The sequence below is a fragment of the Procambarus clarkii genome, chromosome 1 (genome assembly GCF_040958095.1).
Source record: "Procambarus clarkii isolate CNS0578487 chromosome 1, FALCON_Pclarkii_2.0, whole genome shotgun sequence".
Lineage (NCBI taxonomy): Eukaryota > Metazoa > Arthropoda > Malacostraca > Decapoda > Cambaridae > Procambarus > Procambarus clarkii.
This window is the reverse complement of record NC_091150.1, coordinates 57,958,137-57,985,526: the sequence shown is the minus strand read 5'-3', so window position 1 is coordinate 57,985,526 and position 27,390 is coordinate 57,958,137. Positions and strand designations below refer to the sequence as shown.

Sequence of the window (27,390 nt, the reverse complement as noted above, 5' to 3'; positions counted from 1 at the left end):
ATTTTCAGACACTACCAAGACCGGTGCGTGAGCCTATTGTCATTATCAAGTCATTTTACCCCGTACAGTGAGAAGAGCATCACTCTGCCCTGGTGGTTCATGCTGATTGCCTGGGCCTTAGCCGTCGTGTGTATTAGTGTGTCCTGTTTCTTCCTGCTCATGTACGGCATCACGTTTGGTAACGAGAAGACTACTAAGTGGATATCAGCCCTCATTATCTCCTTCTTCACGGAAATTCTCCTTCAGGAACCTATAAAGGTAAAGATTCCTGTGTGTGTGTGTGTGTGTGTGATCCCTTATTTAACTTTTCCTTCTCACTTAAGTGTTCCTAACTTGCATATTAAATTTTACCTGTTAGAACAATTATCGCATGTCTATTTTCACCGAGGTAATACACGTCTCATCGTAATCGTTCGTAAGGTTTGTGTCTCTCACTGAAAGCACCGATTACACAGTAAACCATTAACAACGACACGTGACCGGTGCAAGCATCAGTACATGTAATAGAGATGCTCGCAATTATATTGTCTAATATAGGGAGATGATGTACAGATGATGCCTGTCTCACACGCAACGGTTTTTATATTTCACAATTTATATTTTTATAATATCGTTTCAAGAACTGATCGTGTAATAATGAGTAATTCCTAATTCTCTACAGTGTTTCACTGGTTCAGACTCTGTGAACATTATTGTGGTGGTGAGTGGCAAGAGAAACAAAGCACTGAGTGAAGCTGTGAACTACCAGTTACGTCTCTTTAATACTTTAGCTGGGAGGCAGTACTCTGTTAACCTTCTTTTGACCTCTGAAACACTTCTAAATCACCACTTAATCTTATCCCATATGTGTATATAAACTCACCAAGAGTAGTATGTTGTTGTTGTTGTTTTAGGTTTAGCTACTCAAAACGAAATGTCCATGTATCACAGGCTATGGTGACCCCGTAATTGAGTTCGGTTATTCGCGATTACCTTGTTTCTCTGATATTTGGGTTAAAGTTTTAAATGGAGAAGGGATTTCCTCCTTTTTCCCTGTTTCTTTTTTATTCTGTTTTAGTGCACTGGTTTTAGTCTTGTTTTAATAACATTATCTTGGTGGCGGATGTAGATGCAGAATTTTCACTAGTGAGTCCCATTCTTCAACGGCTTTTCTAATCATTGTAGTCGCTGTGGAATGTGCATCTAATGCAGCTGCTGTCGTTGGATGAATGTTGAGTTATTATGTTAATAATACGCAGGACTTCAGTAGCTTCACATTCCAGTAAGTAGTGCAATAGTCGCACTTGTGCTTCTGTTCCACAGATATGACACTCTAACTACAGGGTTTATTACCTCCAGCAGCACTTGTAACTAAGTCTGAGTCTGTGTATGGCTACTCCAATGTCTCTGGATATCTTTTTGTCTGGCTTGAAAGAGTAGTACCCAGTGCTTGTTCGTACCATGTCGTAGTGGATCCTCCTTCCGCTACTTTGGCTCTGTGGTGACTTTTGATAGTTGGGAGTATTTTCTTCCTGATTTGCTCCTTAATCTGTAAAAAACTTGGAGGTATTTGAACCTGTACAACAGGTAGAGCAGTGGCAGTTTTTGCTAATGAGTCTGCCTTTTCATTACCATCTATGCCAATGTGACTTAGTATCCAATTTAGGGTGATTGACAGCCCTAGATTATGGGCTTTTTTCCCTATATGTTGGATTTGTGTGTGTTGTATATTATCTCTGTGCTGACTGAATAACAATGCCTGGAGCGAAGATTTAGAGTCGGTATGAATGATGAAATCATGTAAATTATTATCAATTGTATAGTTTATGGCCTCCTTCAGGGCATATAATTTTGTTTGCGATGTTGAGCACCCACTCTTCATGCTCCAGTAAGCTTCATGGTTGGTAGTGTAAACTGCTGCCCCAGCAGAACCTCTTTCTTGATCAACTGATCCGTCTGTGAAGATGTGAGCAGTTGTCGATCTTGAGATGGTTTCTATTTGTCGTTCTATGACTGCTTTGAGCCTCTGTGGGTCACATGCTGATTTTTTAAATGGTAATCCTAAGAAAATACAGTGTGTGTTAGATTTATACCATTAAGAGGTCAGATGAAAACAAGTAGACCTATACAAATGGATCAAGAATAATGCATGAAGGAGGGGGGGGGGAGGAAAGGTGTAAAAGAAAAAGGCGAAAATAGGGGACGAAGCACATACAAAGATTAATCAGGTGTAGTGGGCGTAGCATGTTGAGCAGTGTCTTCTATGTTGGCATCTTCACGTTCCGGTCTTGTTCTTACTCTCATGGTGGGTAGAGTGAATAGTTCCGTAATCTGGGTATTTATGGTAGGTTGTCCTATTTTTATGTGGATTGCTTCAAGAATTTGTAATCTTCTTACATCTTGAGTTTTGTCTATTATACAAGTGTTTTCATGCAACATTTCTCTTGTTAGGGTGATGTCATGGGCTTGTTTCATGTGATTTTTGGGGGCACCTGAATGAAGATGACAGGTCAAACGCCTCGTCAGCTTGTTCGACGTCATAACTATGTACTTAGATTGAAGGTTACATCCTCCGTGGGGGCAGGTTGTTAGGCACGAGATTGAAAGCCGTTCCCTAAAGTATCGCTAACAACACCCGCTCTTACTTTCTTATAAATAGTGGAAGTGCAGGGGTTATATAGTAATAATCATCAGTTCTAACTACATGGGACAAGAAATACACCTTGGGGTACAATTTTTCAACAAGAATTTTATTTAACAAATACCATATTTCTTCACACTTCTTAGAACAGGGGAAGGGTGGTGTACTTGGATCCACCACAGGATTGATACAAACGAAATGGGGGAGGGAGGGAGGTTCCATCTCTCTGTACAACTTGGGACTTAAGTTAAGGTCATTACTCTATTCCACTCCTCATAGGTCACTACAAAGGGCCTGGGTTTACAAATGGGTATACAAAATAAATGTGGATAACCCCCATGTGACACACAGCTGAGCACATACACCTGCATTAACAGCACCACTCTCCCTACACACAGGGTTCCAAAAATCCTTATTTTCACAAACTTCTATCTCTAACTCATAAAGAAAAGGGGAAGCACCGCTATAAACAGCTATAATACTGCACTTATTGTATTTGTTGGAGACCATCCACAACACTGGTGTGGTTCTCACTGCCTTCATCTCCCAAGTGACTGATAGGGGCTTGCACATGTCCCTGCCTGCCTGGTTCCAATAATGTTCCCTCCCTATACATGGCATACACATTTCCCAATACTTCATTTATATGTCTTATAATATTCCAGGCTGTTTTTCTACATTTAACTGTTGTTTCTCTATATTTTCTTGCATTGAATCTGCTTTTTCTTAACCATTTTATTCCTTTTGTTTACATTTTTTTTTTAGGAGATTGCATTTTCCTGTTGAGATGATGCTCTGTGCATCTGACAGAGGTCAGAGTTCCAGACTGTTTTTAACACTGTTTAACACTGCTATTTCTCCCTACACAAGGATCTCTCTCCTACATAACTGTTTTTCAACATTTAACACTGCTATTTCTCCCTACACAATGGTCTCTCTCAATAGCACTTCTTTTTCTCCCTACACAAGGGTCTCTCTCTTACAAGGTGTACATATGAGAGAGGAGAGAGAGAGTTTTGTTTTTCAAATTGTAACAATAAACTAGCAGTCTTAACTGTAGAAGGGTGATGCAGCTCCTATGTATATCCACCCAATCCCATTCATATACTTGTCATTGTACCTCACTTCACCTCACTTCACCTCTTTCTAATGCCTATATATGCCAAAACCTATGAACTTGTAAATTCATCCTTCTGAAGATGTATTATTAAATACGAGTGTACTTATGGAAATTCCTGTTTCATTTCTACCTTTGTGGTCAGACATTGTCACATTTTTCATCGCGTGTTAATTTTCCTGATTTACACACACACACACACACACACACACACACACACACACACACTCACACACACACACACACACACACACACACACACACACACACACACACACACACACACACACACACACACACACACACACACACACACACACACACACACACACACACACACACACACACACACACACACACACACAGGGGGGCCTCGTAGCCTGGTGGATAGCGCGCAGGATTCGTAATTCTGTGGCGCGGGTTCGATTCCCGCACGAGGCAGAAACAAATGGGCAAAGTTTCTTTCACCCTGAATGCCCCTGTTACCTAGCAGTAAATAGGTACCTGGGAGTTAGTCAGCTGTCACGGGCTGCTTCCTGGTGTGTGTGTGTGTGGTGTGGAAAAAAAAAAAAAAAAAAAAGTAGTTAGTAAACAGTTGATTGACAGTTGAGAGGCGGGCCGAAAGAGCAAAGCTCAACCCCCGTAAAAACACAACTAGTAAACACACACACACACACACACACACACACACACACACACACACACACACACACACACACACACACACACACACACACACACACACACACACACACACACACACACACAGCTGGAGAGACAGGAACGTGTAGCTGGTAAGGTGCTCCAGTGGATAAGGGAGTACCTAAGCAATAGGAAGTAGACAGTTACGGTGAGGGGTGAGACCTCAGATTGGCGTGAAGTCACCAGTAGAGTCCCACAGGGTAAATGATCTCCTTGAGGGTATAAATTAATTTCTCTCAATGTTTGCTGACGACGCCAAAGTTATGAGAAGGATTAAGACACAGGAGGACTGCTTGAGGCTTCAAGAAGAGCTGAAGGAATGGTCGAACAAATGGTTGTTAGAGTTTAACCCAAGCAAATGTAATGTAATGAAGATAGGTGTGTTATATATATTGTGACGGTGTTCCCCCCCTTATATTTCTCCCACACCTGCAGTAAGAGTCATGTCTACTTTTCCCAAGCGTTCTCTACGTAGCAGGCTACAATTTGATATATGGGAGAGAGTGAAGTGTTCTCGGAGAGCCGAGAAATTTGTGAAATAGTAATATTTTGGCCTGTGGTATAGGCCCTTTAGGGAGCCAAGATGGCGCTTGCCTCCCTGATTTCCCGCCAAAACCGTGTGACGTCAGTGGCACCGGATTGGTCACCGACAGCAATGTGGCACCGGGAGCCAATGAAAACCTCCCGTGGCGAAAGTGACGTCACGAAGGAAGGGTGTCCGGCCAGCGCGCCGAGCTGGCGCCAGCAGTCAAACACGACACGTCAAAGCGGTCGGACGTGCGACGATTGGTCCTGTCAGTTTGACAGATGTTTCCCGCTCCCGTGGATTTACGCGTCACCTGAAGTCTGCCAGTACTCTGTGAGGTCTTCCCTAGTTCATGTGTTGAACGAGAGAGGGAATCGACGGTTATTTGAGCAACAAGTGCTCCAGTCAGGTACTGTGCAAGAAGAAGCAGTGAAGCCGTGCAGTGACGTATGTGACGTCTGTGGCAGTTCACCAGTTCGTGACAGCGTAGTGGCTGACAGAGCCACTGGGTAGCTGAGGAAGGAGAGGACTATTTTGGGGAATCCGGACGACTGTAGCTGAGACGTAGGCGGCAGCCATTGTTGGGAGAAGACGACGGCCAGGAGACCGACTCCAACCCTTCAAGGAGACAAGAAGGAGGACGGACCTGCAGTGAAGAGAGCACGGAGACGACGCGCTAAACGGTGGGACGACGAGTGGTTCCGGTAGGACACGACGACGTGTGTGTGGGGGCGTTCCCGACACGAGGACCAGGAGCTACATCTCGACTCTCATCGGAGGATAGGTTGAAGTAGGTGTTTCTAGTTCCCTCCCCATTCCCCTTTAGTTAGCTATATTATTCGGCTATATTATCTAGCCTGAGAATTTTATATGTCGTGAGCAAGTCTCACCCATGTCACAATAAAGCACCAGTGTGCAGGATAGTACTATCAAGAGTACTTATAATTTTCATGTTTATTATTGGTGTGTACAGGCACCCAGAACAAGTGATAAATTTACTGTGTTTTGTATATCTTTCTAGAGACTTTAAAGTGAACGTATAGTGATAAATAATATATAATATTATGCCAGTATTTGGAGGTTAGGCTACGTGCCCAGAAACTATTTATTTTCCATGTATTGATATTTGATTTATATACAATATATGTATGTCTATGTTCATTCAGTGATTAATCATTCGTGAGTACAGTGAATTATTGCGTTATCGCCCACGAGAGAAAGTACTGAAAACTCCAGTGTTAATACTTCATAATATGTCATTGAATGAAGGGCAGTGAAAGCCATTACAGTGAGTCATTGTAGCATTGATTGTAGAAAAGACTGTTTGAGCCCGAGTACAGTGTAACCAAGTAATACGGTCTATTTGTGCCAATATCGAGTGTGCGAGTTTCTAGTAATATTGGAGAATTTAAAGAAACAGCGCGCATGAATCTGAAAACAAGCAATAAGCTTTCGCGCGGGGGCCAGGCGATCAGCTGTTCTTGACACTTGACGAGGAGGGGAGGTGTTGCCACCTAGTGAGTGCATACTATTCGTGGGAACTACCGGCCGCTGCCAGGATCAGTTGATTTATTTATTATTGTTTGGCCTTGTGACATCTTTCATACATTTTAAGTAAAATACAAAATCACCTCTGTGTTTTTATCATCTCCTCCATTGATCTTGTGGCTATATTATACTGAAAGCATAGAGTGATAACAGTAAGTACCTGCCTGACTCCTGATCTTTTGAGTGTGACCTTGCCAAGGCTACCACTAATTCCACCAGTCCACTGAGGTGTTACTGGCCACCTAAAACACCAGTTGGCGACCTTGTGGTTAACCGTAGAGCCCGATTGTTGGGGAGGGCACATGACAGTCAAGTGAACGAGTCGTGTTCCCACTCCTTCTCAATCAGAGGCCGTTGAGATTGACTGGGAGACTCTCCTGGCGTGCAGTGGCGCCGTGAGGATCGAGTGAAGACCCGCAGGGCTACGGTGAGTGACCTTGAGCATAACTATTGCTCACCCCAGAGTAAGGATAGAGAAAGTGAGAACCCCAACATTGGCGACCTCGCCAGGATATAGATCGAAGTAAAGGTTGCAGTGGTGGTACTTGGCAGTGGTGTTAGAGATCAGGTGCAGGTTATCACTCATAGCACAAGATGGAGGATGATAAAGTGACGAGGTTTATTGACTCTAGAGATGAACAGGTGCTGGAAGAGTGCACCAAGGCACAGTTACAGGCAATAGCAGATCATTTCGGAATAAAGCTGAAATCTGCCAGAGTGGCAGAAAGAAGACTAGAGATAATGGCTCAGCTCAGGGCTCGAGACGAAGCTTTGGGGGAGGAACGGCCCCAAACACCTACCAGTGTGGGTGAACACCTGAGTATTGGTGGAAGCAGCAGGGGATCCAGCGGCAGCAGGCACAGCGTGAAGCTGGAAATAATGAAGCTGCAGCTAGAAGCGCAGCTGAGGAGAGAAGAAGCCCAACAGCGCAAAGAAGAGCGAGAAGCACAGCAGCGCAAAGAAGAGCGAGAAGCAGAAGCGCAGCTGAGGAGAGAAGAAGCACAGCAGCGAAGAGAAGACCGAGAAGCAGAAGCACAGCAGCGTAAAGAAGAGCGAGAAGCAGAAGCACAGATGAAGCGTGAGGAGCGAGAAGCACAGCTACGCAGGGAAGAACACGAGCGAGAAGTTAGGCTGAGACAATTGGAAATAGAAGCCAACCAGGAGTTGGAGCTGAAGCGAGCTGAACTGGGACTAGGTGCACCTGCTCCGCCGCCACAGGAAGACCGACGAGTGAGGGAACGAGACCTGCCGGTCTTTGTGCCTAGTGAAGCCGAAAGTTTCTTCGATCACTTTGAGAGAGTTGCTGCTCTGAAGAGGTGGCCGAGGGCGGAGTGGGCGGAGTTAGTTCAAGGGAGGCTCACAGGTGAAGCTCGCGAAGCCTTCACTATGCTCGACTTCCAAGAATGCACCAACTACGATGCGGTAAAACGAGCTGTGCTCCGTTCCTTTAAGCTCACGCCGGAGTGTTACAGAAAGAGGTTTAGAGAATGTACCCGGTCGCCAGGCAAATCGTATGCGGAGACAGCGAGGCACATGGAAAGAAAGTTCCTTAAGTGGCCAAGACACCTGCCAGTGTGGGAGAACATTTGAGCATTGGTGGAAGCAGTAGGGGATCCAGCGGCAGCAGGCGCAGCATCAAGCTGGAGGTATTGAAGCTGCAGCTGGAGGCACAGCTGTGCAGGGAAGAACGAGAGGCACAGCTGCGCAGGGAAGAGCGAGGAGGCACAGCTGTGCAAAGAAGAGTGAGAGGCACAGCTGCACAAGGAAGAGCGAGAGGCACAGCTGAAACGGGAAGAGTGAGAGGCACAGCTGAGACAAGAGGAGCACGAGCTAGAAGCTAAGCTAAAACAGCAAGAGGTTGAAGCTAACAAAGAGGTTGAGCTGAAGCGCGCTGAGCTAGGGCTAGCCCCACCTGCCCCGCTACAGCAGGAAGACCGCCGAGTGAGAGAGCGAGATTTGCCGGTCTTTGTACCAAACGAAGCTGAAGGTTTCTTTGACCACTTCGAGAGGATCGCTACATTGAAGAAGTGGCCAAGGGCAGTGGGCGGAGCTGGTTTAGAGTAGTCTCACCGGTGAAGCTCGCGAAGCCTACAACATGCTCGACCTCAGGGAGTGTACCAACTACGATGCTGTGAAGAGAGCTGTGCTCCACTCTTTCAAGCTAACGCCGGAATGTTACAGGAAAAGGTTCAGGGAATGTACCCGTTCGCCAGGAAAATCTTATGCAGAGACGGCGAGGGACATGGAGAGAAAGTTCCTGAAGTGGCTGGAATCCGAAGGAGCGAAGTCGGCTGAAGATGTCAAGAGGCTGATGATCATGGAGAAGTTTATGTCCGTGCTCTCTCCTGAGATCAGGGTTAGAGTAAAGGAGGCGGACATAAAGGACCTGAGAGCCGCTGCCGACAGAGCTGACATGCAAGAAGAAGCCTTACGACCACGCTGAGAGGGACAGCACCGACCGCCAGTATACTCCGGATATGAGAGAAGTTATAGAAGGACGGACGGATGGAGAACAGGAGCGAGTTCTCCCAAGTCCCACCTCTCGAGTGGAGACGGTAGAGGATCAAAGAGTGCTGTGGAGCCGGTAAAGAAGTCCCTAGCTGAGAGCTCAGGAGCTGTTGCAGCGATTAGAGATGCGACGAAGGAGACGACGGAAGGCGCGAGGAAGACCCCCGGGGCAACGGCCTCTGGAGGTGTTGCCAGGGCGGGCGGTGGTGGAAGGTCACCACCAAGGAAGTCCCGCTGCTACAAATGTAGAGGATTAGGACACTTCTCGCGGGAATGCAGACGCCCTAAGCAGCGGGGGAACGTTGCTTTCGTAAGGGTAGAGGACCAGATGGCCGAGAGGGTGCGAGATGAACCCGTACTGAGTGGGGAAAAAAGAGTTCACCCATTCGTGTGTGAGGGAACCGTAAGGATGGGGGACGCAGGCCCCATTCCGGTGAAGATATTGAGAGAAACTGGGGCTGATTTGACCCTGGTGAGTATGACCCTGTTCCCCGAGGGTTACGAGAGTACCAGTGTGGGGGTGGCTGTTGTGACCACTGTGGGAGGCCCAGTGAGAATGCCCCTACACCAGGTGACTCTGAATTCTGATTAAGGCTGCCAGACCCTAGTGGTGGGGGTCTGCGCATCAATGCCCAAGATGGAGGCACAAGTCATCCTTGGAAATGACGCATGTGGAGGATGTGTCCTCCCTAACCTCGTGAAGGGCAAAGAGTGCTTGGAGCACTATAAGGAGAAAGGCGGAGTGTTAGACGCCTGTGGGGACGAGATGGGAATCGCCGCGGTGGCATTTCCTGTATGCGTTGTGATTCCGAGGCGGTGTGACGGACACGGAGGGAGTAGATCTGATAGGGCTGAAGAGGATACGTCCGACAGCCTGGGAATCGATCACCTCTTTGTAGAACCCGGAGAACGAGTGGAGGGCGAAGGCAGCCCGGATGGTGAGTTACAGGTGACCCTCGCCAGTTCTCTTGGGGTAGACTGCACTCATCTGGGGAGTTGCAGCAGATAGAGTTCCCCGAACTGATTCATGAGGCCAAAGGAGGACGTGTTGGTCCTGAGAGGGCCACCCATTTTTATATACAGGACGGAATGCTGATGAGACAGTGGAGGCCTGTGAGGATGGAGGCCGGAGAAGAATCTCTAGGTACGAGACACCAGGTAGTGTTGCCGGCCCAGTGCAGAGCGGCAGTGTTGGATCTGTCGCACTCTGTGGACTCTGCAGGTCACCTGGGGGTGACCAAGACGTTGCGTAAGATCAGGGATCATTTCTACTGGCCAGATATGGACGCCGATGTGAGGCGTTATTGTAAGACGTGCTTACCTTGCCAGAGGGCAGGGAAGAGCCAACCCGCGATACCAAAGGCCCCGTTAGTCCCTGTTCCTGCGTTTGGGCCTGCATTCGAGCGTCTGTTGGTCGACGGGGTGGGACCGTTGCCACGGACGAAACGAGGAAATACCTACCTGATGACAATAATGTGCACGTCGACAAGATTTCCGGAAGCTGTCCCGATGCGGCGTTTGACGTCGAGAGGAGTAGCCGGGCAGCTGCAACGATTTTTCTCTTGGGTGGGAATGCCCAGAGAAATTCAGACGGACTGTGGAAGTATATTCCAGTCTAAATGGTTCAGACAGACCGTGACAAGTTGGGGAGTGTCTCAGATTCGGTTGTCGCCCTACCGACCGCAGTCGCAAGGGGCGATCGAAAGGTTTCACTCCACCTTGAAGACCGTTCTGAGAGTTTTTCGGCGCAGAGCAGGAAGCTGAGTGGGATGAGGCAGTATACCCTGCGTTGTTTGCCATACGTAACGCAGTGGTAGAGTCGTTTGGTTTCTCACCGTTCCAGCTGGTGAGAACATGAGGTGCGAAGTCCTCTGTCCATGCTGAAGGAACAATGGACTCCAGGAGTGACCGTGGGAACGGTCAACGAGTACGTTCAGAAGTTCAAGGAGCGTCTCACTTTAGCAAAGGAACTAGCAGGAAAACATCTGAAGGAGGCACAGCGTAAGATGACGGAATGGTATGACAAGAAAGCTACGCCGAGAGAGTTCCAGGTTGGGTCCCAGGTGATGGTATTGCTGCCGGGAAAGAGCCGAGTGACCGAGTCACGATTCGAGGGACCGTACCAGGTGCTACGGCGGTTGGGTCCTGTAACGTATGAAATCGGTAAGCCGGATAGACCCCGCAAGACACAGGTGTGTCATGTCGACCGCCTGAAGCCTATCTTCCCTGAGGAAGGAGGAGCCACCGAGCAGGACGGAACGATGACTCGAGACCCCCAGCAGAAGATGATTTTGTGCATGCAAGTGGACCAGGAACTTCCAGAGGAGGAAGGAAAGTGGTCCAGGGCGGACGGCACCCATCTCACCAATTCGTAGAGTTTGGCGAAGATCGAGGACAAGTTACAACACCTAGAAGGACAACAGAGCGCGGACCTGACGAACCTGTTAAGAAAAAATGCATCTCTCTTTACCGATGTGCCCCGACGACACAAGAGTGTAACGCACGAGGTGGAGGTGAGGGACGCCAGGCCCGTCAAGCAGAGCGCTTATAGGGTAAGCCCAGAGAAACGAGAGCTGATGAGGAAGGAGGTGGAGTACGTCCTTGAGAACTACCTTGCAGAGTCTAGCAACAGTGAGTGGAGTTCCCCATGCTTGTTAGTGAAGAAAAGCGATGGTACATTCCGCTTTTGTACAGACTACAGAAAGGTGAACTCCATCACTGTGGCAGATTCCCACCCCATGCCAAGGGTGAGCGATTGCATCGACCAGGTGGGTAGTGCAAGATATGTATCTAAGGTCGATCTGCTCAAGGGGGTACTACCAGATCTCATTGACTCCCGAGGCCAGGAAGATATCAGCTTTCGTAACACCGGACGGGCTGTACCAGTACAAAGTGTTGCCCTTCGGAATGAAAAACAGCGGTAGTTGTTTCCAGCACATGATGAATAAGTTGCTGAGGGGAGCCGAAGGCTGCACGGTATACATCGATGACATCGTAGTTTATGCCGACGATTGGAAGACACACCTGGAGAGACTCAGAGAATTGTTCAGGAAGCTAGAGGATGCTAACTTAACAGTGAACCTAGCCAAGAGCAAGTTTGGGAAGGCCCACTTAGAGTACCTAGGCTTCGTCATCGGCCAAGGAGAAGTAACCCCTGTAGATCACATAGTGTCAGCCATTAGGGAGTACCAGTACCCAGGACACATAAGGAGTTGTTGAGGTATCATGGGATGATAGGATACTACCGTGGGTTCTGCAAGGATTTTTCCACGGTAGCGCATCCCTTGACCGAACTACTCCCCAAGAATGTACGATGGAAGTGGGGAGAGGCCTGCCAGGAGTCTTTTGAAAAGACCAAGAAACTGTTGATGGAGGCCCCAGTATTAATATTCCCAGATTTCTCAGCCAGATTCATCCTGTACGTGGATGCCAGCGACGTTGGGATAGGGGCCATGTTGGCCCAAGAGAGGAGTGAGGTACATAGGCCGGTAGCTTTCTACTCCAAGAAATTTGTGAAGTACTAGCGTGCCTATAGTACCGTCGAGAAGAAGGCTTTGGCTTTAGTAATGGCCCTGAAGCACTTCGACGTGTACGTGGGTGGAGGGGCGAGACCTGTTCTTGTGTTTACAGATCACAACCCTCTGACCTTTTTGTACAAGATGAGGAACTCCAACCAACAACTGACGAGGTGGGCATTACTACTGCAGGAGTACTGGCTGGACATCAAGCACATCAGAGGGAAGGACAACGTGGTAGCGCATGCCCTGTCCCGTATACACTAACCAGATATGACTCTTATTTTAAGGGGAGGGGTATGTGACGGTGTTCCCCCTTATATTTCTCCCACGCCAGCTGTAAAAGTCATATCCATTTTACCAGAGCGTTCTCTATGTTGCGGGCAACAATTTGATATATGTGGGAGCGTGTAGTGTTCTCGCATAAGCGAGAAATTCGTAAAAGACGAGTAATTTGGCCTGTTGTTTAGGCCCTTTAGGACGCCAATATGGCGCCGGCCCCTCCGTTTTGCCTCCAAAACTGTGTGACGTCAGTGGCACCAGATTGGTCACTGACAGTGATGTGGCACAGGGAGCCAATGAAAATCGCCCCTGGCAAGTATGACATCACGAAGGTAGGGGGGTCCGGAGATCGCGCCTCTTTGGCGCCACCAGTCTGATACGACACGTCAAGGTGGACGGATGTGCGAAGGTTGGTCCTGTCAGTTTGACAGTTGTACCCCGCTCCCATGGATTTTACGCGTCACCTGTAGTCTGCAAGTACGCTGTGAGGTCTTCCTTCGTTCATGTGTTGGACCGAAGAGGGAATTGACGGAATATTGAGCAACAAGTGCTCCAGGGACAGGTGCTTTGCAAGAAGAAGAAGTGAAGTCTGTGCAGTGACGTATGTGACGTCTGAGGCAGTTCACCCATCTAGTGACGACGTAGCAGCTGGGCCAATCCACCGGGAAGCAGTGAAAGAAGAGAAATAATTGGGAATCAGGACGACTGTAGCCGAGAAGTAGGTTTGCAGACGTAGTTGCGAGGAGAAGTCGACGGCCAGGAAACCGACTTTAACCCTACAAGAAGTTGTGGAGTAGCACGGACCTGCGGAGGACAGAGCACAGTGATGACGCGTTTATTTTGGGATGTTGACTGGGTTCCTGGAGAGAGCATCACAGCGTGTGTGGGGGCATTCCCTACGAGTCGAGAGCCGGGACCAGGAGCTACAATTCAACTCTCACCGGAGGGCGAGTCCACATCAGTGAGGTGGAAGTAGGTGATTCTATTTTCTCTCCCAATTCCCCTTTAGTCAGCTATATATTTAGCCAGAGTATCTTTCATGTCGTGAGCAAGGCTCACCAATGTCTATGTCATGGTAGGAAACAGTTGTGAGAAGTGAGGCTGTAGGAAGATCTCACGGTATACATATGTTTGCGGTGTGTGGATGCACCTGTAATCATTGAAGAGTTTACTGTGTCGTTGATGATTTCTTTCATGTGACATTAATATTATAAATTATGCCAGAGAATATATATATATATATATATATATATATATATATATATATATATATATATATATATATATATATATATATATATATATATATATATATATATATATATATATATATATATATATATAAGTGTACCAGTTATTGGTGTTAGGCTGTATGCCCAGTATTTATCTCATTATTATTGATATTGATGAATTGATCTATATATATATGTATATGTTGGTGTGTTGAATAACATTTCCATGTGTGCTGTGATTAATTGTGTTTTCGCCTTCGAAAGGAATTACTGAATCTAAGGACAGTACCGTAGTTAATTGCATTCACCATCATTATTATGAAGTACAGTGCATTATGCCATTATAGTGAAATATTATGTTAATTGCTGTAGAAATGAGTTATTGAACTTGAGATCAGTGTGGTGATTCATTGCATTTTATTGCCATTATAGAAATTTTGTGTTGATGACAAACATAGTGATCCCTGTGAATTTAAAGAAATAGGCGCTTCACGCCAAAGAAACAAGTACATAAGCATTCGCACGGTGAGGGGGCCGCTCAGCTGACATTGACAGGAGAGGGAGTATTGCCCTCTAGACGAGCCCCAGTTTTATGTAGAGAGAGTGACTTTCTGCATGTACTTGATGCTTAGTTGTGAATATGGATATAATACCTTGAAGTTTTAAGTAAAATACAAAATACCTTTGCGTTTGTATTATCCCTCCATATATCTTGTTGCTATAGAACAGTTCCAAAGAGTGAGAATATTAGAGACATATACCTGCCTGTGACCAGATTTAATGAGTGAGCTCTCTGCCACTAGTACCACAATTCTACAATACCACTGACGTGTTACTGGACACGGAAAACACCAGTTGGCGACCTTTCAGTTAGTAGTAGAGCCCTTGTCAGGGCAGGCACACGGTTGGGAGAGAGCTGACTGTGTTCCCACTCATCTTTGGCTATAAAGGCCAGCTGGAGATCGACTGGGATACTCTTCTGGCGAATAGTGGCGCCACGAGGATTGAGTGAAGACCCACAGGGCTGTGGTGAGTAACAGTTATCGCTAATACTACTGGGTGGTGTCTATGTAGAGAGAGAGAGACACCCCGGCGTTGGCGACCGTTGACAGGATATGAAGTGCAGAACTTACAACTAAGGTAAACCCCGACATTGGCGATCTTACCAGGTGTCCAGGATAAAGATCTTGTGTACACTGTTACTTGCCCCCCCCCCCCCCGTACACCCCGACAAAAAATATATATATATATTTATATGTATATATATATATATATGTATATATATATATATATATATATATATATATATATATATATATATATATATATATATATATATATATATATATATATATATATGTGTGTGTGTGTGTGTGTGTGTGTGTGTGTGTGTGTGTGTGTGTGTGTGTGTGTGTGTACTCACCTAATTGTGTTTGCGGGGGTTGAGCTCTGGCTCTTTGGTCCCGCCTCTCAACCGTCAATCAACTGGTGTACAGATTCCTGAGCCTATTGGGCTCTATCAAATCTACATTTGAAACTGTGTATGGAGTCAGCCTCCACCACATCACTTCCTAATGCATTCCATTTACTAACTACTCTGACACTGAAAAAGTTCTTTCTAACGTCTCTGTGGCTCATTTGGGTACTCAGCTTCCACCTGTGTCCCCTTGTTCGCGTCCCACCAGTGTTGAATAGTTCATCCTTGTTTACCCGGTCGATTCCCCTGAGGATTTTGTAGGTTGTGATCATGTCCCCCCTTACTCTTCTGTCTTCCAGTGTCGTAAGGTGCATTTCCCGCAGCCTTTCCTCATAACTCATGCTTCTTAGGTCTGGGACTAGTCTAGTAGCATACCTTTGGACTTTTTCCAGCTTCGTCTTGTGCTTGACAAGGTACGGGCTCCATGTTGGGGCCGCATACTCCAGGATTGGTCTTACATATGTGGTGTACAAGATTCTGAATGATTCCTTACACAGGTTCCTGAACGCCGTTCTGATGTTAGCCAGCCTCGCATATGCCGCAGACGTTATTCTCGCAGAGGGTGTTCTGCCTCGTGTGTGTGTGTGTGTGTGTGTGTGTGTGTGTGTGTGTGTGTACTCACCTAATTGTACTCACCTAATTGTGCTTGCGGGGGTTGAGCTCTGGCTCTTTGGTCCCGCCTCTCAACCGTCAATCAACTGGTGTACAGATTCCTGAGCCTATTGGGCTCTATCATATCTACATTTGAAACTGTGAATGGAGTCAGCCTCCACCACATCACTTCCTAATGCATTCCATTTGCTAACTACTCTGACACTGAAAAAGTTCTTTCTAACGTCTCTGTGGCTCATTTGGGTACTCAGCTTCCACCTGTGTCCCCTTGTTCGCGTCCCACCAGTGTGTGTGTGTGTGTGTGTGTGTGTGTGTGTGTGTGTGTGTGTGTGTGTGTGTGTGTGTGTGTGTGTGTGTGTGTGTGTGTGTGTGTGTGTGTGTGTGTGTGTGTGTGTGTGTATCACGAAAATAAACACGTGATTAAAAATGTGACAGTGTCAGACCACGGAGGAAAATTGAAACAGGAATTTCCTTAAGTACTTTCGTAAATTATTATTACTCCTCCTCCGTATATTAATTGACTCCTTCTGACGATGTATTAATATACGAAAGTACTTAAGGAAATTCCTGTTTCAATTTTCCTCCGTGGTCTGACACTGTCATATATATATATATATATATTTATAAATATACTTGAGCTGAACCTCTCTGGGTGGACGAATCTGTGGCCAATAAAACAGCCTTGTCCTTCCATACAGGATCAGCAGGTGGGTTCACAGAACTAAAACCCAACCACATTAAACAAATACTCAACCCTGCACTGGGTGACATTACACAAGGTCTCTTGGTGATACCTGACTCACCAACACATGTCTAGCTGGGAACACACTTGAGACCATAATGGCTTTCTTTTTTGGAGCATCTCTCTGTGCTCTTAAGGAAAAAGGATGAAGGGATCAGACCAATAGCTGTGGCCAATTTCCTTCGGTGTCTCTTCGCAAAGGTTGCTGCAATAACAGTTAGCCAGGCAGCAGCCAACATGCTAAAATCAAAACCGTTCGGGTTCAGCTTTCCACAAAGGTCTGAGGCGGCAGCTCACGCAGCTCGAGCTTTCATTGCTAACATCACAGACGAAAAGGCCCTGATCAAGTTATATTAAAAAAATCTGGCTTGATAATTTGGTACGGAGAGAAGCTGTACTCCGTGCAGTTCATCGTCTATTTCCTCCCCTCTACCCGTTTGTACCTTCGTGCTGCAGTATGGATCTAAAGCTACTTTTTTGGTGAATGATTCGCGAGAAGGCGTCCAACAGGATTACCCCCTTGCTCCTCTCCTTTTCTGCTTAGTCATCAAACAAGTCACAGAAGTCCTATTCAGCGAGCTTAACATCTGGTTCTTGGATGAGGACACTCTAGCTGGTTCCCAAGACTTCCTTATGGAGGACATCAGAATAATCCAGGAGCAAGGTGCAAATTTAGGCACCTGAAGTATTAACTATTGAATTGAACTATTCTACTGAACACTGACACTATTCTATTGAACACCTATTTCGAACTAAGTTCGTAATAATATGTTCCAACTAGGGCATCATAGTGAGAATAGAGGGTGTTCTGCCAAATATCCATATAACCAAACCTGAAGACAGCACACTCCTTGAAGCCTCAATGGGGATGAAGGCCATCGATGACGTCCTTGATAAGAAAATTGCGAACCTTAAGAGGATGGATGAGAGGATTGATACTCATGACTCACTTGTGAGGGAAAACTGACCAATGAGATTTGATTATTTATTTTAATCACTATTATTAATTTATTTATTTAATGATTTACAATTGAAGTTCTTATAAATTTATTTCTTACGAAAGTGGACTGTATTATACAACAGTGGACTGTATGATTGTAATTTTCCCATAAACAGCTTTTCTTCACAAGTTTAGGGGGGTTCAATTATATTATACTGAATCAAATTTAATCGATTGATATAAAATTGCTACTAATGGTTATTCTACTATTTCAAACATGGTTAGTAATAATAAATATTCCAGCTTAGCTGTTATATAGAATGTTGCCTGGTGAATAAGCAATAGACACATCCACGTCGCGGAAGCTGAAACGATGTAACTATATACTCGTGGATCAGTCAGTAATGGCATCGTAGCGTGCCTCGTGTTGCTCAAGATAATTTGCTGATAATGTCTCCTTCCCTTTCAAGTTCACCTGTCCAATAGTTACATCGTAATAAACCGTAACAAATATATGACGACTATATCAGGAGAAAGAAGTTATATTTAATTAATTTAATATTACCTAATCCGGGTGGCTTGTCCTGTTTTTTTTTATTGTTGCAGCCGGAGGCGGCTAGTTTATTGTGCACCTCATACTTATCCTGTGAGCGGTTGCGCAAAAATCATTGCAGAGGGCACAAACGGTCTTTATCAGACCTCAACGGAGATTATTACATAAACAATTTCATCTATCCTTCACATCTTATAATTACAATCTCAGCTAATTACATAGAGTGTTCTATTTGAAGAGCTATATACTTACAGTAAGTCATTATATATTGATGTAGCTCTTATCGCTAATACATAATTGTTTGAGCAATGGAGATATTACAGAGTCGTAGGGAAGCTGCTGTTTATTATTAGTCTTTACAATACAGTACTTGTTTCTTAATCCCATATGTTGTTTATCTACTGGGAGCGATATATGGATAAAGTGCAAGGATTTCAGGTATTTTATCCTAAGTATACCGGTCAACCTAAATCTACATAAATGGCCATAAATACTAAGATATATAAGGTCAATCGAATGCAGAACATTTCCCTATGGTTAGAGAAGTCGTGTTGATGATTGAAGATTCTGACGTCCTTCAACACTATGATTCGCGGGAAGTATTCGTGGAGCATGTGCTCGCATGCTCACAGGAGAGACTTGTTGTTATCAGTTAATGACGTTTCCTCCCTCCTTGATCAAGCCACTAATCGCGTGCTCGGTTCCTTTTCTGCCCATTTATTGACAAAGCGACGGAGGAGCTTATGTTATTTATTATTTAAATTAAATATGTCCAGTTTTGGGAAACACTTTTATAACCATTCTGGTTCCCACAATGGGGATTTACGGATTGTTTTATATGAGTTTAATGGATAAATAGAAACCAGGAGAGATGCAAGAAGTCACATTTTCTATGAGATGCTACGAAACCCAAATTTCTTTACACCCGCGGTGAGGCGGCGTTCACCACCCACGGTGAGGCGGCGTTCACCACCCACGGTGAGGTGGTGTTCACCACCCACGGTGAGGTGGTGTTCACAACCCGCGGTGAGGCGGCGTTCACCACCCACGGTGAGGCGGCGTTCACCACCCACGGTGAGGCGGCGTTCACCACCCACGGTGAGGCGGCGTTCACCACCCACGGTGAGGCGGCGTTCACCACCCACGGTGAGGCGGCGTTCACCACCCACGGTGAGGCGGCGTTCACCACCCACGGTGAGGCGGCGTTCACCACCCACGGTGAGGCGGCGTTCACCACCCACGGTGAGGCGGCGTTCACCACCCACGGTGAGGCGGCGTTCACCACCCACGGTGAGGCGGCGTTCACCACCCACGGTGAGGCGGCGTTCACCACCCACGGTGAGGCGGCGTTCACCACCCACGGTGAGGTGGTGTCTTGACAGTGGTACACAATATGTACCACTGTCAACACCTCCTCGGGATGGACGGTAGAACGACAGTTTCGCTTCATACAGGTCCGCATTCATTCCCGGACCATCCAAGTAGTTGGGCACCATTCCTTCTTCCCGTCCCATCCCAAATCCTTATCTTAATCCCTTCCAAGTGCTATATAGTTGTAATGGCTTGGCACTTTCCCCTGATAATTCCCTCCCCTCCCTCGACACCTCCGCTGCCATAAGCTACCAATAGCAAGGTCATCACGGTTCCGATATATGCTGAGCTCTATAATACTTGTTTCAGTATAATAGGTGAAACATCTCGACACATTGATGTGTGGTCATAGGAACACAAGTATGCCTGCCCTGCTGATAGCACCAACAATGCTCGCGTCTGTTACGGCACTATTGGGTCTCAACCGGGTTCTTCTCTGATGTTATTAGAGTTTGGGTATCCGGCCCCAAGTTAGTAGTGGCTTTCAAGGGGTGTGGTCCGTAACGCAAGCAAATTAAAGGGGAAGGGACACAAATGCACTGCTTTTGTATTTATATTGCTACCACCACTATAAATAAATATATCACAGTCACATGGGGTTGCTATAACTACACTTATTATATACAAATTAGTCTTCCTCTGAAGACACAGGATGCTCCACGGTGCTCAAGATGAGTAGCCCTGGTTCTCTTCTTCGTGGTCCACGATGAATCCTCTGATTCCCTCGGCGAATCTACCCCCGGCCACAGGCCAGCCAAATCACAGTCCCACTGGGTGCACCGTCGTGGAGGCGTTCAACCACAAATCCAGCCTGTAGCTGGCAGGTTTCAATCAGCTCCGCTGTGTAGGCCGCTCCACGACCGATACTAGGGTTGCGAGCCCTAGGCAGGAGCCTCGTGTGATTCCGCAGTTCACTCTCCTCTCTCCGCACCAAAGTGGGTAGTCTCTTCCACCAGCCAGCCCCCAGATAAGACGATTCCTGGTACTGCCACGTCACAGGCAGGCTAACACACTTAACAGTGTTCGTCCGGGGGTGACTCACAGCTTCCTCAGAGCAAACTCGTGGATAGACTATGGCTGCCTTGGGTAGACTGCCCCATCGTCCGATACAGCAGTCCCAGGTCGACTCTGTAATCAGACATGTCATTAGTATTGGTTACACTCTAGGGCACCTCACTTACAGGCTTAGACACAAACGTCCACCTATCCACTCCATAGATGGCGTTGCTGTCTAAGCGCCACCTCACCAGAGGTCAGCAGCGGCTATGTCACAAGCTGATTAAGACGGGAAACTAGCCCCTGTGGCCGGTATATTCCGTCCTCACTAGATGGCGTCGTCCATTTGGAGGGGGTTTCGGGAGCTGACTCACAGATGGCGTTGTCGTCACTGCTCCGTGTTACGACGCTGGACTCTGGTCCGTAACAGCGTCACACACAAGAACTAGCAGCAACACAAGTATGCCTGCCCTGCTGATAGCACCAACAATGCTCGCGTCACACACACAGGAATCAACACCAACCCAAAAATAAACAACATTAGGTAACAGTGTATAGAATCTGCAGCCACCAAACACAACATCTTGGAAAGTTACTATTAAAAGATTAAAGCTACGATACATCTTGATAATTAATATTATTCTTTAATAAAAATTGTCACATAATTATGTTTCTCATCTTTGCCCACACACCCTACATTGTTTCTTCGTTATAAACATTGTTCTCTGTATTTGAAATAGATGTAGTAAAGGTCTCACCAGACAAGTATTACCTATATATAAAGTCTTTTTCTCATTTTGATGTTTCTCAACCTCGTTTGAGAAACACCAGCGTCTACTACCATTATGTATTTACAGTATTTAAACAATATGTTCAGTGATTCCTTAATTACCTGTCTATGACTCAGTAATGTTTGTGTAAACAGATAATTGTGATCGCCATGGTGATGAGCGCCATATGTAAGACTAGCGACTTGGAGGAGGACGACTCCGAGGAGGACCAAGAGGAACCACAACTGGAAAGGGATGAAGATTGGCTACACCCGGGTAACTTTTATTATTTGAAGTATTGTATCATAAATACCATTCATTAGCTAAAGTTTGAGTTAAATATCCTGTGTAAGACCAGTGTTGATCCCTAAACTAAAAGCTTGTCCACCAAAGACACTTGAAGTACGTGAACTTAGAGGCTTAGCAAAAGGAGAGCATTTATTTGCTAATGTTTGTTGCGAGTGTAACCACTGCCCAGTACCACATAAGAGCTGCACAGTCTGTTATGGCCTGGTAAATTATTTGAAGCATATAATAGCAAAAATTACAATTACCTTAAAATATTATTAATTTACTAAACAGTTACAATCTAATGAATTTACTCAGATATATTGTAAAAAGTGAACGGTGATACTTAGCATGATAAAGTTTAACTTGACCTATGGAAGACTTAGTGCACTTTCCACATGACAGGCCACTTAGCGTGGTGAAGCTTGTTTAATAAATATATAGACGAAGAATGTAATGGGGCGGTCGCCATAGGTGTTGCCAGGGCTCTGGTCTAGGACGCTCAGTGTTCACTAGCTGAGGTATTCTAGGCGCGGCCCAGGTGAAGAACAGGGCTATGACGACCGCTTGACCTAAAACACTCATTTTGGATTTTCGAGTCGCCGTGACTATATAGTGTTGCCTCGCTTTAGTCCATCGGAGGAATTTGTATTTTTTTTATATAGTGTGTCTGATAAAATTACTTGAGTCACTGTTTTTCATATATCAATTACTTGTTCTCATATCGTAGCTCCTAGTCCTCCTATCCCAGCTTCTTGTCCTCCTATCCCAGCAACTTGTCCTCCTATCCCAGCAACTTGTCCTCCTATCCCAGCTACTTGTCCTTCTATCCCAGCTACTTGTCCTCCTATCCCAGCTACTTGTCTTCCTATCCCAGCTACTTGTCCTATCCCAGCTACTTGTCTTCTTATCCCAGCTTTTAGTCCTCTTATCCCCGCTATTTGTCATCCTATCCCAGCTACTTGTCCTCCTATCCCTGCTTCTAGTCCTCCTATCCCCGCTATTTGTCCTCCTATCCCAGCTACTTGTCCTTCTATCCCAGCTACTTGTCCTCCTATCCCAGTTACTTGTCATCCTATCCCAGCTACTTGTCCTCCTATCCCAGCTTCTTGTCCGCCTATCCCAGCTTCTTGTCTTCCTATCCCAGCTTCTTGTCTTCCTATCCCAGCTACTTGTCCACATTTCTCAGCTCATTATCTTCATATCTCAGCTCGTTGTCCTCATGTCTCTTGTCGAGCATGTCTCTAAGCTCGTGTCTCATGACCTTCCTCGTGTCTCATGACCTTCCTCGTGTCTCATGACCTTCCTAGTGTCTCATAACCTTCCTAGTGTCTCATGACCTTCCTCGTGTCTCATGACCTTCCTCGTGTCTCATGACCTTCCTCGTGTCTCATGACCTTCCACGTGTCTCATGACCTTCTACGTGTCTCATGACCTTCCACGTGTCTCATGACCTTCCTCGTGTCTCATGACCTTCCTCGTGTCTCATGACCTTCCTAGTGTCTCATGACCATCCTAGTGTCTCATGACCTTTCTCGTGTCTCATGACCTTCCTCGTGTCTCATGACCTTCCTCGTGTCTCATGACCTTCCTCGTGTCTCATGACCTTCCTCGTGTCTCATGACCTTCCTCGTGTCTTATGACCTTCCTCGTGTCTCATGACCTTCCTCGTGTCTCATGACCTTCCTTGTGTCTCATGACCTTCCTCGTGTCTCATGACCTTCCTCGTGTCTCATGACCTTCCTTGTGTCTCATGACCTTCCTCGTGTCTCATGACCTTCCTCGTGTCTCATGACCTTCCTCGTGTCTCATGACCTTCCTTGTGTCTCATGACCTTCCTCGTGTCTCATGACCTTCCTTGTGTCTCATGACCTTCCTCGTGTCTCATGACCATCTCAACAACTAAAACACTTGCTATGACTTACTCGGTAGCAGGTCATTCATTCTCCGTCCTCCTCTGTCACTATATGGCCATCCCCTTTCATACAGAAATTCTTCTAAGCTTTAGGGGCTCATCTTTAACACTCGTTTGACTTGGTTGCCCCATATCTCCTACCACCGAGTTGAATGCTCTAAGGCCCTTAACTTTCTTAAGGCCTTGTTTCATACTCCCTGGGGAGCTGATAGGTGCCCGCTCCTCCTCTCTTTACATTCCTCTCTCGTTCTGTCTAAAGTTGATTATGGTTGCCCTGCTTACTCGTCTGCTTCTCCCTCTACTCTTCGCCGTCTTGGCGCTCTGCACCATACTGGGTTACACCTCAGTTCTAGTGCCTTTCGTTCAACGAAACAATGGGTATAAATTGGATAAGTTTAGATTTAGGAAAGACTCGGGAAATACTGGTTTGGTAACAGGTTGTTGATTTGTGGAACCAATTACCGCGTAACGTGGTAGAGGTGGGGTCCCACGATTGCTTCAAGCGTGGGTTGGACATGTATATGAGTGGGATTGCGTGGTTATAAATAGGAGCTGCCTCGTATGGGCCAATCGGCCTTCTGCAGTTACCTTTGTTCTTATGTTCCTACCCTCAGCATGTAGGTTGAAACTGGAGTCCTGTCTCTACAGGATCGCCGTGCTTGCCACTGTCTTCGCTACTTTGCACGGTCCTTACAACACCCCTCACTCTCTCTTATGTCGTGCCTTGACCTTTACCCATCCTGTAGTTCCTGTTCCCCTTCACAACCTACCTCTTTCTGTACGGTTGTCTCGCTTACAAGATGCTTTTTCGGTTCGTGTTACTAATATTTCTCCTCGTGTCCTTCCGTCTTTGCCCCCGCGGAGGGTCCCCCCCTTCCTAAATTTTGTAAAACCCTGACCCCTCCTAATATTCAGAAACCCCTTTTCCATGAAGATTTTTCTTTCCACTCTGCTCCATTTCCATCTTCACCGATGGGTCTAAGTCTGCAGATGGTGTAGGCTACTATGTTGTTTTTCCTGACCACACCTATATGTGTCTCCTGCCTCCGGAGACTAGCATCTTCACGGCAGAACTTTATGATATTCTCTTTGTCTACTGCTTTCTCACTGTCAGTCCTCCTTTTTTGTTGTAGTTGACTCTCGCAGTGACCTCGTGACTCTGGAGTCCTTTAATCTAGTTTAATCCAGGTGGTAGTCGAGATTCAACATTGGCTGCTTCCCATCTCCAGTAGATTTAAGACAGTGGAGTCATATTGGTGTCTCTTTAAATGAACGTCCGGATGGCGCCGCTAAGGAAGCTATCTGCACTTGTCCCATCTCCCGGAAAGGTATTCCTTATTCCGACTTTTACCCAGTTATTCATTCCTCCATCTTTGCCCGTTGGCAAGGTTGTCGGTCTTCTGTTACTGGTAACAAACTGCGTACTCGTAAGAGTAGTGTGTCATGGCCTTCCTCCTACCAACATAACCGGTGGTGGGAAACGGCTCTGGGGAGGTTGCTTATTGGCAATACACGTTTAACTCACGGACACTAATGGAGCGCCGCCCTGCTACTTTTTATCTAAACTGCATTGTCCCTCTTACAGTCGAGCATATCCTTGTTGAATGTCCTGACTTTCAGGACGAACATGTGTCTTGCTTCCCGATCGTCCCTCGTGGTCACTTGTCTCTTGATAGAATTCTTGGTGAATCAGATACATTTGATGTCGTTCGCCTTATGCGTTTCTGTTCTTGTATTGGCATTCTTAGTGATATTTAGCGTCCTGTGATTGTCCCGCACATTTGATGGTGCTACATAGCATTCCCGGCTTGGTGCGTTCTTTTGATAATTACATTAAATTACTAAAAATAATATACGAACACGTTAGTGAAAATAATGAGGTGAATGTTGTGCCCAGGGACTTCACTCTAAAACGGTGTCTGTCTTCCAGGAAACGAGAGTACCCATTCCCGGAAGCACAAGAGGCTGGATGACGAGACGTTGGAGAGACTCAGGAAGGAAAGGCAGCAAGAAATTGACATGTGGAAGATCATGACAGAAATCGTCGCATACTCAATCTTCCTCTGGGTTTTCCTCACCATAACATATGGTAGCAGGTCAGTTTCATGTACAGCGCTGGACTGGAATGTCGGCTTCCACATCACAAACAAAATTAACAAAATCTAAAAATTATTAAAAAAAAATCAAACATTGAAAGTGGTATGATTTGAAAAAAAAAGTTATATGGAAAATGAAAATTTTTATTTTATGCCACAAAAGCCTAAACAAATCAGGGAGGCTCACGTGTACAGGTACAGCTGTGCACATATCTCTGTCATGCTTCAGATCAGACAATTTTGTCGTTCAACACATATCAAAACTCTGAGGTTACCACATATGACACAACAAAAACCTATCAGTATAATACTAAAGGAAGCTGCAAAAATTTACTGGTCCATTCGAGGCAGCTCTAATTTATATCCATTTAAATCATTTCACATATATGTGAATTGATTTATGAATGGGTCTAACCTATGCTTGAGTGGGTCTAACATATGTTTGAAATAATCTAGCAATCCCACGTCTATTATGTTAGCAAGAAAAATGTTCCTTATCAGTTTAGCCCTATTTTTGAATCATTATCAACCCGGGTCTCTCGTGAATCTAAACATCTAATTTGTTCCATTGTTTCGTGTTATATTTTATGTTTATTTATTTAGCACTCGATCAGTAAGTCACGAGCTGTCGTCAGTAGGGCAAGAGCAGCCATCACGGGAGGACGCGTGTTTTTTTGCTCTAGCAGGTGTATTATATTTGGCTTCTTGACTTATTGAACACGGAGATAGGTGTAGTATGTGTGCTGCTCTCAGTACCAATTGTCGGAATTAATGACATAGTTGAAGAAGTGTGTTAAAACAGGATGATGATTGAACGATTAGGTTGTCGCAAAGAGTTAGGGTCTTAGGTAATCCGTGACGTGGCCTTCGATACCTGATGCGAAGACCTTCACTGCATTGTTTAAATTAGAGGATGCATGTTCCAGGGAGAAAGTAGCTCGTCTAAGGGTAGAGACTGAGGAGAAACCTTATCAATACATTATTCCTACATTAAAGTTAGGAAAATCTTATTATTTGGGTTTAAATACAGGAAAAGTAATTAAAATTACTTCAAGTCCAGCTCATACTTGAGTATGTTGAGGAGCTACATGGCATCTCTACATTTCCAAGCTATCAATTCCGAGATCGTATTTTTGCGTTTTTACCCTAGATCTCCAAATGCACTTCTTGCTGATAGACTCTCTATCACCTGTAGTCCTCACGTCTGTAATCTTTCACCTTCCTCCACTATTAGGCCTGAACCCTCCTTTCAGCGCCATATGTATTCAAACACTAACGCTCCTGGAGATGTCTCAATCGCTTTCTTCGCGATTTGTGCCTTATTTTATGTGAACATCAGGCCTAGTGTTGCTGGTGAGCGCCTCTCTTCTTTCTTGATAAAGTGCAATGAATTCTCTCATAATCAACACATACACCTAGACATCTACACCTACATCTAGGCATCTACACCTACATCTAGACATCTACACATACATCAATTCATCTACTCATACATCTATTCATCTATACATATATTTATACAATTACATATATACCTACTTCATTCGTTATTTAATCCATTACTACAACAACAACACACG

The 27,390-nt window shown here is 45.7% G+C and overlaps 1 protein-coding gene across 1 annotated transcript in view; it reads left to right on the top strand.

Moving 5' to 3' along the window:
- The window catches only part of LOC123755373 (polycystin-1-like protein 2), a 128,147-nt gene that overhangs the window by 60,496 nt on the left and 40,261 nt on the right, over positions 1–27,390 (top strand). Inside the window, exons 12-14 of the mRNA XM_069322921.1 lie at positions 69–258; positions 21,667–21,787; positions 25,645–25,810. Coding sequence (XP_069179022.1) covers positions 69–258; positions 21,667–21,787; positions 25,645–25,810 — 477 coding nt within the window. The remainder of the gene's footprint in view (positions 1–68; positions 259–21,666; positions 21,788–25,644; positions 25,811–27,390) is intronic.